The following is an 18,339-nucleotide window of genomic DNA, read 5'->3' as shown; positions in this document are numbered from 1 at the left end:
TCCCTTTATTAGAAGTGTAAAAACGGGAATTGCCTATATTGAATTCATTTTTGAAGGATTACGCACAGTGAAAGGAAGAAAAGGAGAACAGAAATGATTCAACAGATACAGTACTTCTGAAGCACTGTGCTGAGAACTGTCCCAGTGTCAAGCAGGTAGGGTTCCTGCTCTCACACAGCACACTTTCTAGGGGAGTGTGGTGTGTGAGTGGCTGGGAATGAAGAGGAACAGCAAACAAATTAACAAAGTTGTGTTAGGTGGTAATATATGCTGTGACAAAAATAAAACAGGGTGATAGGTTAGAAAGCGTCTTGAAGGGAGAGCCTGCTATAGATTGTATGAGAGGACATTTGAGCCAAGACCCAAATGATAACAAGGAACCAGCTATGCAAGCATCCTGGGCCAGAAAGTTACAGGCAAAGACAAGTACAAAGTTTCTAAGATGGAAAGGAGCTTGGCAGCTTCAAGGGATAGACACAGAGCCCAGTGTGGCTCAAGCACATCAAGGCAGCAGGGGATTCTTAAAAGTTCATTGCCACTTGACTCCAAGTTAATAGGTACACACGGTCAGAATGTTGTAGAGGTAAGGATATGTCACATTGACGTGAGATTCTTTGTTCGTATTCCAACCTCTGCTGAATTATTCGGTGGGAGAAAACATATTTAGTCCTTGGCATTCATGAAAGAGAAATCACACCTCAAGATCATGTGCGTGTTCCCAGTTATCCAGTTACCATGATGCCGTATACTTTATCTGGGAGCGGAAGGGCAGACGGTTGCAAGTCTGTCTGTCGAGCTGGGTAGTGGTGGCCCTGGGAGGCTGATGGAATTCCCTCACTAGCTTTGTGATCTTTCTTGCACATACTAATCTGCTCGTGATGTTGTCCTTGATAAATCGTGTGGCTTCTGCAATTGTTTCTCTAATTCAGTTCCCTTTAACTTGTCTCTAACTAAAAGTCGGTGTTCACTATCTTAATTAGTTAATTTATGTACTGCTTTCAGGGTGAGAGATTAAACTTTGTAGCTTGACAAAATCGCTTGAAGAGTCAAAACTGCAAATGCCTAGAGTCTGCTGTATACGTGCCCTTGCACATAGAGAAGGGGGTGGGGGGAGGCACAGGGTACAGGAGAAATGGGGAAGAGGCATTTTTAAAAATTAGCAATGTGTGAGGCCAATAGCTTATTAACTTTTTAATTTAAAAGTCACTATGTGGTTTATTTGGAAGTTAAAAGGAAGATGAATGTTTCTTTTATAGAGTGAATAGGGCTGTATAAGATGTTCGCACTATGTACATTTCTTTCCCATTTCATTCTTTGGATTGTCTACTAATTGTTTACATTAACACAATGCTGTCTTTCAAACACTTTCATTACGTCTTATTTGATGCCCACCTTCCCCTTGTGTGGGAGACTGAACAGAGAGCATTTCCTTCTCCCCTATGTGGGCAGGTTCAGAGAACCAAGTCAGCCAGCTTGTAATTGAGACACTTGGGCTGGAACACAGGTGGATTGGTTTGGGGGTGCTAAGCTGCTGTTCCAGAGAGACCCAGAATATAAGGCCTTCGATAACATGGCAGCTGGGGTCTCAGTTGTGTGACATTCCCGAGGAGGATGGTCCAGCTGTATAGGCTTCTGGGTGGCCGACATGCTACATGTGGTTTGCACATTTGTTTCAGCCAGTGGGAAAGGGGAAAACATCTCAAAGGAGGCATCCCAGGGTTTGCACACTCATTTCAGTACATAGCATGTTGGCTGGAGCTTGGTCACTTGACTGCTCCTGGCTGGAAGGCAGGGAGGAAACGTAGTCTGCAGCATATAGGTGGTCATATGTCACCTATATGTCATATAGGTGGTCAAGAAAAGATTAATAGGGGATAGTCTGCACCATAAAAAGTGCTATAATTCCTAGTCCAGGGGTCTTTCAATTCCATATTCATTGTAAGATGCTCTGAAACGTGATGGTTGTAAAATATAGAAACACTGTCCATTTCCATAAGTAATTGCTTCTATCTGCATAGTACTTTGAATTTTTTAAGGCATTTACCTTTGGCCTTCTTAGCAGTCCATTGCCGTCACCACTTGAGCACCGTGTTGGGTTGGCTTTCTTAATAAAGTCCTACGATAAACCTCATTTCATGGAGGAGAAAACTGAGGCATGTTGATGTCAGAAATGTAATTTAAGATTATCTGATGAGTGGCAGAGTAGACACTAGTCCTGGGTCTTCCGTGTGTGTGTCTTCCCACTAGATCCACTGTCTGTACTAAGACAAAAATAATTCATGAGTCTGCAGAAACCTCATGTTAGGTCCTCACCGTTTATTAGTTTTCCTTCTTTTACAAGTATTAAATTCTGTCTTTGCATAATTTTCCTCAGTCTAAGAACCTCTGAATCTTTCCTGCAAAACTAAGTATTATCATAATCTAAACGCACGTAGCGACACGTTCAAAATGAATTCCTGAATACATTTTAACGTAATAAATTGTTACATCTTTTTATATTTGCTTTTTACAGTGAAATAGGTATATATTATTTGCATACTCTGTATTTATGTTTACATATCTCATCTCTTAATGTATTTATTAAATAGCAGTTTAATGAAGTTAGTGTTTAATTCATTCATCATCCAAGATATCTATTCTTCTTTTATAAACAATAGTTTGAGATGTTGTCTGCCATATTAATAATATGTTTACCTAGAAATATCAGAAATTCAAGAGCATTGCAAATTAAGTGTCATTTGTATTCAAATATGCAGCTCTTAGGAAATGAGACAAATAAAGCAGTACATTCTTCTCTATTACTTTTAAACAGCCAACCTAAAATTAAATTTGATATTATCCTGACGCTCACCATGAACGAATCAGAGATGTGTCGGTGTTTTGTGTTACAACCAGATTCTTAGACCGTGACTTCTTAAACTTTAGACAATATTGGATTGTCCCTCACATCTTCTAGGAATCTCATAGAAGATCGTAATATTTGTGTTTTCTTTTGCTTAAAGGTGTTACATTACTTTAACTCAGTCACTTCATCTCACCATGAGTGGGGCTCCCACTGGCCCGGCTGGTACAGGGAAAACAGAAACCACCAAAGATCTTGGCCGTGCCCTGGGCATGGTGGTTTATGTATTCAACTGTTCAGAGCAAATGGACCACAAAGTAAGTTAGTTATAGAATGATACATCCTAACAATATTATTCCTGACCTGGAATGAGTCAGACTAATAGCTAAAACCCCTTTTCTGTTACATTCTTAATGCCTCACTCCATCATTAAGTCCATAGGAAATATCTATAGGGGATTGGTGCAGACAGGAGCTTGGGGCTGCTTTGATGAGTTCAATCGAATTTCTGTGGAAGTTCTCTCCGTGGTGGCAGTACAAGTGAAGATGATACACGATGCCATCAGAAACAGGAAGAAGAGGTGAGTGGCGTGTAGCTTCCTCCTGTTCTTACAAGTAGAAAGAGAACCTTAGAGCAGTGCAGGAGACCTCATCTTCACAGTCTCCAGCTGCCTCTCCCTGTCCCATGAGATGGATAAAATGAGAGAGACTGGTTAATTGTGAAGAATTATTTTCAATAACCTCCTGTGTTTTAGCCGTGTTTTTTAAGTGTTCATTACAACAAAGGTGTATCACATACTTTAATCAGTGGAAGAATAAGCACCGTCTACAACACGAAATCCAGTTATCAATTCTCAGTCCTGATCTTACTTGACCTTCTGGCAGCATTTGACACAGTCACTCCCTCCCTTCTGTGTGGCACACTTTCTTCACATCAGTTCCAGGACTCCACATCCTCCCAGTTTTCTCCCACCCTCAGGGCTGCTCCTTTGCTGATTTCTTCTCCTCTATAAAATGGGGAGAAGTACAGTACCCACCTTATGGATTACAGTGAGAATTAAATGCAGAACACTTGGGCAAGTGCCTGACACATAGCACCATGTCAGTGTTAGCTATTATTTTTTATTATTATTTCCTGACCTATTAATGTTGGCTGTCACAAGCCTCAATCTTCAGGTGTCTTCTTTTCTCTATCTCTACTTGTTCCCTTGGTTATTTCATTTAGTCACGTGACTTTCAGTACCATATTGATGGTGCTGGCTACCAGCTGCCCAGACCTCCTTTCTGTGATATCTAGACTTACATATACAATGTCAGCAATTGTCTTGGGGCATCTGAAGACTCCATTTGATGTCTCATTGGCCTCTCCTATTTAATATAGCCAAAGTCGAAATCCTGGTCTTTCCACTAACGCTTGCTTTGTTAGTTGTCCTGTCCCGGTAGAATACACCCTCACATTCTTCCAGCTATTCGGGCCAAAACCTTTCCAGATGGAGCCAGAACCTAATCACTTCCCAACTTGGTGGCACACTCTGAAAGACAAAACATGGTGCTTAGGGTTTGATGGCTTCATTTGAGAAATCAGTATTATAATACCCAGTTGTGGTTTTCTTTGTAACATTTTTGTATACAGTGAAATCTCATGTATCTGGCCTACCCATTGACTCCCATTTCTTAGGGTATTTTGCTCAGCTAGCTGTCTTATCCATAAGAACATGTCAGTCTCCCATCAGGGGAAGATCATCCAGCCCTTTGAAACTGTGTACGTATTATAGAAGTTTGCAGTTATTGTAGATACATCTGGATATTTCTACCTTCTAGAAAAATTCTCAGTCCTTCCACCACATGGCTCTGGGAAACCAGTTTCCTGTGACCAGATGTCTGCTGCCTTAACTGCCCCTGATCTAATGTCATGTTACAGAAGTTAGATTCTTCGCCTTTGATCCCCAGACATATTTGATTTAGCTTTTAGTCAAAATCTTCTTATTTGATGTAACCCAGGTGCCTTTGAGGCCATCCTTTCTTACGGAGATTGAGATAACTGATCAATGCAAGGATTTCTGAAAATTTCCAACCATGCTTCTCAACAGTCTCCATGTCTGCACGTATGTGATTTGTACCTGTTCATCGTCATGCTAGCCCATGTGCAAACTGCTAGGCTCCTTCACGATTTCATGAGTTTTATTACATTCTCTTTCCACTCGAGGATTGAAGAGATGGGACGGTGCCTCACCCACAAAGCCTTCCAACATCTTGCTGGCTCTGCCCCCTTGAGGTCCATGCCTCTGGCTTATGGCTGTCCCTGCTCTGTGTAATGGAAGAGCGCTCAGCTACCCTGCTGCCCTAGCCACCTGCCAGGCCTGTCCGCCTTCCCCAGCCTGATACTCTGAGAATGAAGATTTCTCCATTCTTACCTTGACTAAACACAATCCACCTCCTCTTCATTGTCTAGCATCTAAGAAACTCTTAGTCCTAAAAACCGTGGCTGTCTCTTTTCCCTCACTAGTCCGTGTTGGAGGCCCAGCTCCTTAACCGCTTTAGCCCTCCCCTTTCTCAACAGGAGAAAGCCTTCTATTTGTCTCATTTCCCTCCATTTGGACGTTTCCTTCTACATGTCCTTCAGTTTGGCTCCTACAGCCCTTGACCGTTCCATTGCCCTGGCCATCAACAGGCTAATGGCCCTTTCAAAGCTTTCTGAAAATCCTTCACTGCTTCTCCAATACCTTCAAGTCATGACAATAGCCATAGTCATAGCTAACATCTGTTGAGTATTTACCATGCCCTAGGCACTGTACTCTTAGCCATTTATATACATAATCTCTTTTAATCCTCATGTAATCCAATAAGGTAGGTAATATTATTATCCTCCACGCTTTTTCTTTTTTATTAGATGAGAGAATGGAATATGCATAAAGTGGTATAGCTGGTCTCTGAATGCTCCCAGTCTGGCCCCAGAGCTAGCTGTCACAAGCACCACACGAATCTACCTCTCAGTGGTGGTCAGTAGATATTTGTTGACTAAATGGGAGGGAAGGAGAGATGGAGGGTGAGCAAATAGACAAAATAACAGCAGAACAAGGAGTCCCTTTCTCCTCTTAGCATGGACATTCTGCATCTGTACCGTATCACATTCAAGAAATTGCAGCCCATGTTGAGGGCAAAAATGGCATCACCTTTCATTAACTGTTAAAGTAGTCAAGTCCTCATTTTTATATTCTAGCATACTGCAGCCATGCTAAAACACAAAGGAATACTTGCCATACTTGTAATTCCTTGGGGGGAAGGGAGTGTATTTTTAATAAACATGCTTCAAAATATGTATGCTTATGAATTTTAAAGAAAATTACACAGCTTCCTAATAATAATTTACATTTTGCAGTGGTTTGCATTTGTCAATGTGCATTCATATTCAGTGAACACATTTAATTCCATCAACATTCTTCTTCTGGTAGATTTGTATTTCTTGGGGAAGCTATCACACTGAAGCCATCAGTTGGAATATTTATTACTATGAACCCAGGATATGCTGGTCGAACCGAATTACCGGAAAATCTCAAAGCTCTTTTCAGGCAAGTGTTATGCTTTGTGGGTTAGCATCTGGAGCACTTATGTCACCTAACGTTGCTGGTTTGCACTGTTAAATGATTTGTTTTTACTTGGGAATTTCTGTGGAAAACCCCTTATTATTTCTTTGGGATCCCTTTATAGAGAGAACTTTCACCATGATAAAATAATTCTTTTGAAATATGAAACCAGGACTCAAAATCACTACTTAAAAGTTACATAGTACATTTGAACATTTAATACTAGCTCTTTTGTAATGATATTTTTATTATAAATATAATTTTCACAAACTACAGAATATTTGGAAAATATGGAAACGAATAAAGAAAAAGTTACCACTTCACCACCCAGAAATAATGACTGTTGTATTTTTATCTAGTCTCTTATAATTCCTGTTTTATGAGGTTAAGATATTAGGTTAGATTTTCATTTAGTTCTCATTTAATATGTTGACATAAGTAGTTTGTCATATTATTGAAAATTCTTTGGAAATACCATTTTTTGTAGCTCCAAAATGGTCTCTCCCATGGCTCATCCATAATTTTCTTAACCATTCCCTATTGTCTGACATGGAGGGCTTGTGTTTTTCTTTTCAGTTTTTTATGATCCTATAATAGCAGGCTGTAAACATCCCTTCACATGAAGTGTTATCCTTATTTCAGGTTATTACCCAGAATAGATTCCTACATGTAGAATTACTTGGTGAATGATTAAAATCTTTATCGATGATCTGCTTTCCAAATGTACTCTGACAGTTTATATGCTTATTCGCAGTCTGTCAGAGAACTTGTGCTGTTGCATCCAAACCTGTTCTGATTTAAATCCACTTTGGTCAGGTGTAATTTCATGTAATAAAATGCACCCACTTAAGTATCCAGCTGGTGAAAACACTACCGCAATCAAGATATGGGATGTTTCCGACACCCCCAGACATTCTCTTGTGCCTCTTTGAAGTTAAGCCCTCACATCACTGATGTCCTTTCTGTGACTCGAGGTTAAATTTGTCTTTTCTAGAGTTCCTGTGAGCGAAACCCTACTGTGTGTACCTGTTTGTGTTGTCTGCTTCCCTTGAACATTGTGGTTTGGGGATTCATCTGAGTTGTCCAGCATATCAGTAGTTCGTTCCTTTTTGTTGCTGATGAGCATTCTATTGGAGAGACATACTACAATTTGTTTATCCGTTCACTAGTTGATGGACATTGTTTCCAGTTTGGGGCTATTATGAATAAAGCTGCTATGAACATTCATGTACAGTCTTTGTGTGAATATATGTTTTCTTTGGGGTAGATATCTATGAATGGAATTGCTAAGTCACATGGCAGGTGTATGTTTGACTTTTTTAGAAGCTGCCAATCCGGTTTCCAAGATGGTTGTACCATTTTACACCCTTACCACCAATGTATGAAAATTTCAGGTGCTCTACATTCTTGTCAAAACTTGGTATCGTCAGTCTTTTTAGTTTTAGCGAATCTGATAGATAGGTAGTGGTATGTCATTGTGGGTTTAGCTTGCATTTCCACGATGGCTAATAATGTTGAACATCTTTACATGTAACTTACGGGCCATTCCCATACCCTCTTTTGTGAAGTGCTGTATTCTGCATACAGTTTCTTTGTTAAATACACATATTGCAAATATTTTTCTCTCAATTTGTGGCTTGGCTTTTCATTTTCTTAATGGTGCCCATCAAAGATAAAAGTTTTAAATTCAATAAAATATTATTTATCAATTTGTTTCATGGTTTTTAAAAATATCCTGTTTAAGAACGTTCGACTCACCCCAGGTTGCAAAATTTTTCAACTATGGTTCTTTTAGAAGTTTTTTTTTTTTTTAATAGTTTTTATATGGATTCCGCCCCCCCCTTCTTTTTGTTAATGTGCTAAACTGTACTCATTGATTATTCAAATGCTAAACAATTCTTCAATGTTGTATTCCTGGGATAAACTCCACTTGGTCAGGAGATATTATTTTATATGTATTGTTGGATTCAATATGGCACTATGTTGTTGAGGATTTTTAAATTGATGTCATGAGGGACATTGCTCTGTAGTGTCCTTTCTTGTCATATCTTCGTCTGGTTTTGGCATCAGGGTAATGCTGACCCCATGAATGACTTGACATACGTCCCCTTCTCTATTTTCTTCAGAGCTTGTGTAGGATTGGTATTATTTACCCCCTAAATATTTGATAGAATTAATCAGTGAAGCCATTCACCCGTTTGGGCTTAGATTTTTCTTTGTGGGAATCTTTTTAGTGATCAATTAAATTAATAGATACAGAGATTTTCCAGATTTTTTTCTTCAATTAGTTGTGATGATTTGCATCATTTAAGGAATTTCTCCATGTTATCTAAATTGTTGAATTTATTGGCATTAATTTGTTCATAATATTCTCTTATTATCTCTGGTGATGTCCTGAAATTCATGTCTGGTAAGGGTAATTTGTGTCTTCTCTCCCTTTGTTTCCTTGATGAGCTAGAGGCTTATCAGTTTTACTTTTTAAGAGTTCTTTCGTGTTTACAATGTGTGTCTTTGTTCACGGCCTATCTTCAAAATAATATGCTACTTCACATATAATGTAAGAACCTCTGTAGTTTTTAGTGTGATGTCTTTCAATTCTTTTAAGCTTAAAATTTGCTTGTCTGTCCATCTAGATGTTTAAGCATATTTCATTTGTATTTTCTTTTAATTTTTATATTATGACTTTTCAAATGTACTTCATCTGTTAAGGGCTTATTTTGGTAAGTAGCATGAAATGAGTAAACAGAATTCTTTTCCGTTATAGTCAATTATTCTAGCACCTTTTAGTGAACATCTTCCTTTCCTCATAAAATAGCTTTCTCTCTAGCATAGCAATTTTATAATGTCTATTTTCCTTGAAAAAAACATTCTAGAGAATAACTATCCTAGAAATAAATGTAATGATTATAGAATATTTTCATTTGAAAATTGTACATCTCTGCAGTATTTTTCCATTTGTATACGGTTCATCTTGCATCAATCCATGTTTTCATTTGGGTCTTAAAATTGGGAATTATTTTGTGAAGTTTTCATAAGTTTGGTTTAACTAAGTGCAGACTCTTTTGTGTATGGGGGTCAGGACTGGTCTCAGCAAAGTTTGAAGGACAACTGGGTGGTGAAAGTAGTATTCGTGCGTGGAAGCAGCATGCCTGAGCCTTGAGAGTATCGTGACCCCCACCATGTGGCCTTAGCTGTGTGCTCGTACTGCTCAGAACCCTAGTCTGCACCTCAATACAGTACAGATAAGAAGAGCAGCCACCTCAAAGAGTTGAGAGAACTGAGTGAGAGAGTGCCTGAAAAGCTTTTAGCATCGCTTATGGTATGAAGAATACTCATTGAAGATCAGTTGTCAGTGTTAGTGGAAGTACCAGTTAAGTCAATTTGCTAGCCTTTTCCCTCCCCTATTTACTGAAAAAACTGTGGGAAAAAACGTGGGGCTACTTTAGGTAGAAGCAGTCAATAACATAGATCCAGAGACTCAGGAATGTTTAGGATGAAAAATTAGATAGGCTTGCAGTAGACTGTAATAATATTTACAAAAAACAGATGGGTAAATATTACTGGAAAAGTCTAAAATGACAGGCTTATTTACTTATTTACTCTGGCTCCTTCTTTGCACTGGACTTCAGTTGAGTGGAATTTTTTCAAATGTTGCTTTTAACGGTAATTGTCCTGCGAGAACTTTTTGGAAGTCTCCCTTCAAAAGGAAGGGAATTTGAAAGTTATGTTTTGATAAATTTTCAGCTTAAAAGTCTAACCAAGCTGGCCACAGGCAGTGTTGGAGATGGCTGGTATGAGCTTGAAAGCTGGTGGTTAACTTTTTGTTGTTGTTGTTGTTGTTTAATTTTTTTAATTTATTAATTTATTTATTTATGGCTGTGTTGGGTCTTCATTGCTGCACGTGGGCTTTCTCTAGTTGCGGCGAGCGGGGGCTACTCTTCGTTGCGGTATGTGGACTTCTCATCGCAGTGGCTTCTCTCGTGGAGCACGGGCTCTAGGCGTGCAGGCTTCAGTAGTTGTGGCACTCAGGCTCAGTAGCTGTGGCACATGGGCTTAGTTGCTCCGCGACATGTAGGATCTTCCTGGACCAGGGCTTGAACCCGTGTCCCCTGCATTGGCAGGTGGATTCTTAACCACTGCGCCACCAGGGAAGCCCAAGAGCTGATGGTTAACTTTTCATGAATTTTGTGAGGTGGCTGTAAAGCACATGTACTAATAAAAAACCAAATTATATAAACTTTTGATTAACATCTATTAAAGACAAAGGAGATAAACATTCAAACTCATGATTTCCTAATTAGTTTATCAATACTTACGCTCTTAGGGTACTTGTGTCTATTGTGTCTGTATGGTGGTGTACAACCTCACATCTCGTGCCAGCTGCAAGTTTAGTGATACCGTGTTGGTAGATTGAAATCAGCCATGGTGGAGGTATTGATTCCATGGAAGTCAGCAAACATTATTTTTTGGCGAGCCAGTTGTTAACTGTTTACCAGCACAGCACTGGCCACAGATAAAGGCTGGCCTCTAGCACAAAACATCACTCATCTTTCTGCAGTGACAACTTACATTGGAAGTTTACCGACTGTACCCACAGATTTCCCTTCAGCTCCTACCCCCGTGCTTCTGCCATTTGCAGATTTTCCACCTTTTTCTATGTGTCTAGTGACTCCTGGGCATTTTTTAGTTGAAGTGAAGGGTCTCGTTAGCTATGATTGACAGAGGTAATTGTGACCTGCTTGGGATTGGTTAGAACGTTGGTACACATTAATCACTTGGTTTCAGCAATTTGTACTTACTACCTTATCACATTTTAAAACAAAATTGCATATTTACTTTGTAGACCCTGTGCCATGGTGGCCCCTGACATCGAGCTAATCTGTGAAATCCTGTTAGTTGCTGAAGGTTTTGTGGATGCACGCTCACTAGCCCGCAAGTTTATTACATTGTACACGCTCTGCAAGGAGCTGCTGTCCAAGCAGGTGAGGGGTATTATGTTACTTTTTCTGGGTTTTTACACCCCATTAAAACAGCTTCTGAAATATGGACACTGGGTAATTTATCACTCAAATTACAGTTAGACATTTAGGAGTAATTTTATATTTTCCACAAAATTTTGAAAATCTGTATTTTACAATTCTTCATTTTTTTTGAAATTAAAATAAGACTAATAAGAACCTGCTGTATAAAAAAATAAATAAAATAAAATTCAAAAATTCAAAAAAAGAATCATATACTCCTTGTGCTAAAAAGGATATGGCTTTAGTCCCTAAGTGCCTCAATTTCCTCATCTTCAACTTGGAGCCAATAATGTAGAGCACATATAAAGGTTGTTAAAAAAAAAAAACAAAAAAAACTTGAGACATTTTAAGTTGAAGGCTTTATTTGTACTTAATACAGCTTTTATCAATGGGCTATGTGATTTTCTTTAAATGTTATCACTGCTGTAATTAGATATGAATTTTATGATGCCTCCCTTTCCTGGTGGGAATATTATTTTCCAGGGAGAGATGGCAGGAGTGTTCATAAGAGCCAGGGAAAGCTGATTTTCTGAAGAACCCTTGAGAAATGCTAAATGAAAGATTTTCTCGTGTTGTTGGTAATTCTTTATTTGAAGGTAGACTTGGCGTTTTTGTTTGTGTTTATTTTTGCTCTACACTTCCTTTGTTTCTGAAATGGGCCAAATTAATAAATGCATTACTCTCCAGTCACTACCTTCTTGCTGTTTCATTGAAGCTGCTGGTGGGCCACAAAAATGCCATCTATATCAGCATCACTGTTTTTAAATTTAGCTTTGTGGTCACCTTTGACTTCATTCTTTTGGTGACCTCTTGTTAATTCCTGGTGACATTATCTTGCAGTTGTTCCAGGATGAATGTATTAAAATATCACAGCTAGAACCACTCAGTTACCTGTACTGCCAGATGTACTCATTTTAAATTACCCTTTGTTGGGGTGAAATTTGGAATCTGAGAGGCAAATTCATATTGTCATTTTAACAACTGTGAATTTACATTCTGGGGTAAAACATATCGAATTTGATAATGTGGAAAAATGCTTGTGACAATGTTATATGCAAAAAATAGTACAGCGAACTGTCGATGTGATCTACAATTTGCATGTGTTTTATTCAATATATTTTATATTACACTGTGTGTTTTATATACATATAAAGTGACTGGAAAATACATTGTGATTTTTAACATTTGTTTCTGGGTACTAAGATTGTGAGTATTTTAAATTTTTTTCCTTATTCTTGTTTGTGATATCCTTTTAACTTTTTTCAGTGAGCCCCTTTTAATTTTATAATGGGAAAACATCAGAAGAAAAAAGTGTTACTGGACCCAGGATACATGGAGTTGCAACCATACCCCATTCCCAGTACTAATACTTAAGCATTTAGTAAGCATTTACTGTCTTCAAGTAATATAGTTACTGCTGACAACGATGAACAGGGTAAACACAGAACAAATGAAGCAGACACTTAGATTTCTGACTTCAAAGAACCTATGTAGGAGATTTAGTTTACATGCAATAAAAATTAGAAGGAAATGGAGGATGAAAAAATTATCATAGTTTCAAGGAGGAAAGGAACTAACATTTACTGAACAGGGACCATGTGTTAGCTTTTTATCTTGACAAAAATACTATGAATTTGGTCTTATTCGTTCCATTTTACAGGTGAGGAAACTGAGTAAGTAACCTATCCAAAGTTCCCAACTAATAAGTGGTAGGAGCAAGATTTAAATCCAGTCCTTTCTAACCCTTTCTAGGACATCTGCAACCAGTTACAGGAGGGAGAGGGTGCGAGGGGTAGAGTAGATGAGGAAAGGGCTCTCCAACTCAACAGAAGGGTCAGAGATGAGATGAGGGGAAAGAAATTTGTCCCGGACAGAAAAGCTGAGTTAGGAACACAGTCCACTGATAGTTTTCTAAGCTGTAGGAATGGATTTGAGAAGAATCGGTGGACATTTTTGACCAAAGGAATAACCTGATGAAAACGGTGAAGATTATGTTAGTGGTTGTTTGCACTGTTTAAATGTCTAGGAGTGTCACCAAGTCATCTTTTTGTTTTTCTTTTAATTGAAGTATAGTTGATTTACAATGCTGTGTTAGTTTCTGGTGTACAGAAAAGTGATTGTTATATACACACACATACATACATAATCTTTTTCATATTCTTTTCCCTTATCGGTTATTACAGGATATTGAATATAGTTCCCTGTGCTATACAGTAGGACCTTGTTGTTTATCTGTTTGAAATATGGTAGTTTGTATTTGCTAATCCCAAACTCCAAATTTATCCCTCTCCACCTCCTTTTCCCCTTTGGTAACCATAAGTTTGTTTTCTATGTCTGTAAGTCTGTTTCTGTTTTGTAAATAAGTTTATTTGTGTCATATTTTAGATTGCACATATAAGTGATATCCTGTAATATTTGTCTTTCTCTATCTGACTTCACTTAGAATGATAATCTGTAGGTCCATTCATGTTGCTGCAAATGGCATTATGCCATTCTTTTTTATGGCTGAGTAGTATTCCATTGTATACATGTACCACATCTCCTTTATCCATTCGTCTGTCGATGGACCTTTGGGTTGCTTCCGTGACTTGGCTATTGTATATAGTGCTGCAATGAACATTGGGGTGTATGTGTCTTTTTGTACATCCTCTCATTTAATAGTGTTACTACGATGACTTAGCCCCTCCCCAATCTCCCTGGCCTCGTCTTTACCCTCTCTTTCCCTCCTTTCAAGCCCTAGTCTTCTTTGTATATCAGTGGCTTTCAAATGATTTTTACCATGACCCACAGTAAAAAATACCTGTCTGTTGAGACTCAGTATACACATACATGCATATACACATACATGCGTACACACACGCACCTAAGCACAACTGAAACAAAAGTCTTCACCAAACACTTCTTACCCTTATTTGCAGTGCACCCTGGTATTTTTCATTCCATTCTGTTCTATTTTAGTACCAACAAAAATGATGGTTAAGACCCACTAAATTGATTTTATTATCCATTAATGTACTGAAAAGCATATACATTTATATGTGTTGCTTCACTGCTTACAAAGCATTAACTCATTTTACTTCAGCAACCTTGTGAAGTGGGTGGATACTTTAATCTACCTTTTTATAGATGATGGTAGTAAGGCTTGGAGAGGTTAAGTGACTTTCCCACATGCACAGCTGGGAGACATTGAGAGAAGGGTTGTTACTATGTGGATTGTAGACAGAAGACAAAGGAGAGAAGGTGGGTTACATACAGTCAGTCAGCTAATACAGTGTATCTTTCCTGAGCCACCTGCCCTGTGCTGTGCGCTGTGCGCTGTGCTAGGACCTAGAAGCCAAAAGATCAACATGGGGTTTGTGCTCCAGGAGCTCGGAGCCTGTGAAGGAATCTCGTGTAGGGATAATGTGGAAGTCTCAAAGAGGTATTGGTTTAATCATTGAACTTTTTTTTTTTAATTTTTATTGGGGTATAGTTGATTTATAATGTTGTGTTAGTTTCAAGTGTACAGCAAAGTGAACCTGTCATACATATACACCTATCCACTCTTTTTTAGATTCTTTCCCATATAGGCCATTACAGAGTACTGGGTAGAGTTCCTTGTGCTATACAGTAGGTCCTTATTAGTTATCTATTTTATATACAGTAGTGTGTATATATCAATCCCAATCTCCCAATTTATCCCTCCCCCGCTTACCCCCTGGTAACCATAACTCTGTTTCCTACATCTGTGACTCTGTTTATGTTTTGTAGATAAGTTCATTTGTACCCCTTTTTGTAGATTCCACTTCTTAATCACTCAGATGCTCCAGCCTGGATGTTGGCACTTAATACAGTCAAAACTGGATTATTAAAGTTCAGTGATTATTTTCTACATCTGTAACTCTATTTCTGTTTTGTAGATAAGTTCATTTGTACCCTCTTTTTAGATTCCACACATAAGCAATATCATATGATATCATTACCAGGGGGTAAGGGGTGGGGGGGGAGGGATCAATTGGGAGATTGGGATTGACATATACATACTACTATATATAAAATAGGTAACTAATAAGGACATACTGTATAGCACAGGCAACTCTACTCAATACTCTGTAATGACCTATATGGGAAAAGAATCTAAAAAAGAGTGGATATATGTATATGTGTAACTGATTCACTTTTCTGTACACCTGAAACTAACACAACATTGTAAATCAACTATACTCCAATAAAAATTAAAAATAAAATTAAAACAAGGAGTAATGAGGGAAATTAGAGATCCAGGGCTGGGAATGCGTGGAATAGCAGGGCTGCCGGTGGAAAACAAGAGGAGTGTGCTTGCGGTTGGAAGTGAAAACACTGGAGTAATTGAAGCCCTGAGTTGGCAGGCTTACTGAGAGAACAGAGGGAGGAAGGCGGATGGAGCCTTGGGCAAATACTGCAAGTAAACGCTATGGAAAGAAGAGATTTGCTGACAGAGGTGGAGAATCAGGCAAAAGAAGCAGGACGCTGAAGGGACACGGTTTTTACAATTTCAAGGAGGGGAAGAGAATATTATTTTACATCATTAAGGCACATATTTATCTGAACTCTTTTCTTTTAGCTTTTGGCTTTTACTTCTGGAATGAGAATCTGATTCCCTCATAAAATTTTTGAAAAAATATATCTGTGTTTTGATTTTAGGATCATTATGATTGGGGACTTCGTGCTATTAAATCTGTCTTGGTTGTAGCTGGCTCCCTGAAAAGAGGAGATAAAAATAGACCTGAAGATCAGGTACTGCAATGCTAATATGATTTTGTTGAGTGAATAGCTAAATGGCTTTGTACAAATAAAAGTATATATATCTGGATGGTGGGTCATACATAGCACGACTTTTTTAAAAGCATCACATCTATTTTTAATACAGGATATTTTGAGGACTGGCATTTCTTATGTTATAAAAGACCACAAGTATTCTTGAGTAAAAGGATATGAATATATGAAAGAAAATGTGATTTTATAAGTGCTTCTGAAATATCAGCCACAAAAAGTATTTTGGCGATCATAAATAATTCAGTAATCAATGTTTGATTTTCTCTGAGGAACATTTAGAAAATCTGATTGAGTTGGGATATTAATCCTGAAAAAGTCCATGAAGACATAATCTAATGGAAGAAAGTATGTCCATTTCATGAGATGTGAGATATGTTTAAAGAAAGCAACGGGGGGATGCTCACCTAACACCAATGATATATTTATTTGGTTATTTAGAGCTACTAGGGGAATGTTCCACTCACTGTCCTTCATGGGGAAAAACAACAGCACCCACATCGTGCATTTTTCTCTATTAAACAAGTAGTGAGAGTAATGGATATACAGCCTGTGTGAAGATGCAGTATGGCTTGAGATTTTGAAAAAGGTCTATTCCTGTGAGTTTCTTTACATGTTAAGGGATATTTATCATGTGATTTTCTACCTCTCTTTTCCAATCTTTCTCTCTCTTCCTCTGAGTCACAATTCATGATTGGGTCAAGATTTCATGCATTTACCTCTTTCTGTAAAAGTCATTCTGATGTTCAAGTTACTGCTTTTAAAATATGAAGCCCTCTTTGGTTTTCAGCCAAAATAGAACAAAAACCAAAACTAAAAATGGGTTGAGTTTATCATTCTGAGATTCTTGGAGTATTCTGGACAAAACGGTCTCATGGGCTTGGTTAATTTACATCCTGGAGTTTGAAGATTGCAGAGAGAAGTACCTCAGACCCTTTCTTAAGATCAAAACATTATCCAGGGAGTAATGGGGCCTCTTCGTTGGTTTTAGTCTGAGGTTATCCATGGTATCAGCAGAGCTTTCTGCTGTTCTGATATATGACCTTGTAAGCAGCTACCCTCCCTGTACATAGAATGCCATTCTAATAGAGAACAGTATCTATCTCATGATTACATCTTTAGCTGTTTAGGTGTTTGTTAGACCTTGTATTGGCTTTTTTATGAAATGTTTTCTCTTTTCCTTTCTAGGTACTCATGAGAGCATTAAGGGACTTCAATATGCCTAAAATAGTGACTGATGACATCCCTGTGTTTTTGGGCCTGGTTGGTGACCTGTTTCCAGCCCTGGATGTGCCCCGGAGGAGAGTGCCCCACTTTGAACAGATGGTCAGGCAGTCCACCGTGGAGCTCCGCCTGCAGCCCGAGGAAAGCTTCATCCTCAAAGTAAAAGGATCATTTCCTTGTCATGGCAGCCCTTGGGAGGTGCATTGACAGTAACTGTGGTTAAGTGATACTCAACCAAAACATTAACTTACATATTACACTGACTTTAAGATGCTCTTAATATATACATCCAAGCATTCTAATATAGTCCCATTCTGTGAGAAGGTGAAAACACAGAGAGGGTAAGTCATGGTTTTCAATGTAAGCAGACTTTTCATTAGTTTATAAAACTCCTTGGTTCTTCTTGGTGATGTGCACCAAAAATTAATTTTGGTCTCTTTTCTCTCCATCTTAGAGAAAGTTGGAAAGAAAGTCATTAGCACATGCTTGTAATGGGGGAGAAACGTATGATATCACCTGAGTTATCAAAGGCTTGTGCATATGCTCACTCGTTTGGGGTGTAGTGAATACATGGATGTTAAAATACATACAGATTATCTGTTATAGATATTTCAAAGGATATAAGTCATTAGTCAGTTGTAGATGATGTTGGCCGTATGCTGTTTCTGGTCACACTTCATGAAGAGTCATTGATTTTTGTAACTAACCCCTGCCATGTACCAAGTACCTCTGTACTTCACTTCTGCCTGTGTCACTGACTCACCGAGTAATGGTTTTTCTTCATCCTCATCCCCATACTCTACGTTGAGAGATCTGGGAGCAACTATACTTTGCCCTTGTCATCTTTTCTAACTTTCCAGGAATATAATGCCGTCAGT

At 38.4% G+C, this 18,339-nt stretch overlaps 1 protein-coding gene across 1 annotated transcript in view; it reads left to right on the top strand.

Annotated features, from left to right (window-relative positions):
* Window positions 1-18,339, top strand: part of DNAH11 (dynein axonemal heavy chain 11) — a 335,383-nt gene that overhangs the window by 146,814 nt on the left and 170,230 nt on the right. Inside the window, 6 exon segments of the mRNA XM_061198505.1 lie at window positions 3,003-3,159; window positions 3,277-3,422; window positions 6,294-6,410; window positions 11,269-11,407; window positions 16,109-16,201; window positions 17,426-17,620. Coding sequence (XP_061054488.1) covers window positions 3,003-3,159; window positions 3,277-3,422; window positions 6,294-6,410; window positions 11,269-11,407; window positions 16,109-16,201; window positions 17,426-17,620 — 847 coding nt within the window.

Source organism: Eubalaena glacialis, chromosome 8 (assembly GCF_028564815.1).
Source record: "Eubalaena glacialis isolate mEubGla1 chromosome 8, mEubGla1.1.hap2.+ XY, whole genome shotgun sequence".
NCBI lineage: Eukaryota > Metazoa > Chordata > Mammalia > Artiodactyla > Balaenidae > Eubalaena > Eubalaena glacialis.
The sequence above is the reverse complement of the archived record's forward strand: the minus strand, read 5'-3'. Positions and strand labels throughout refer to the sequence as shown.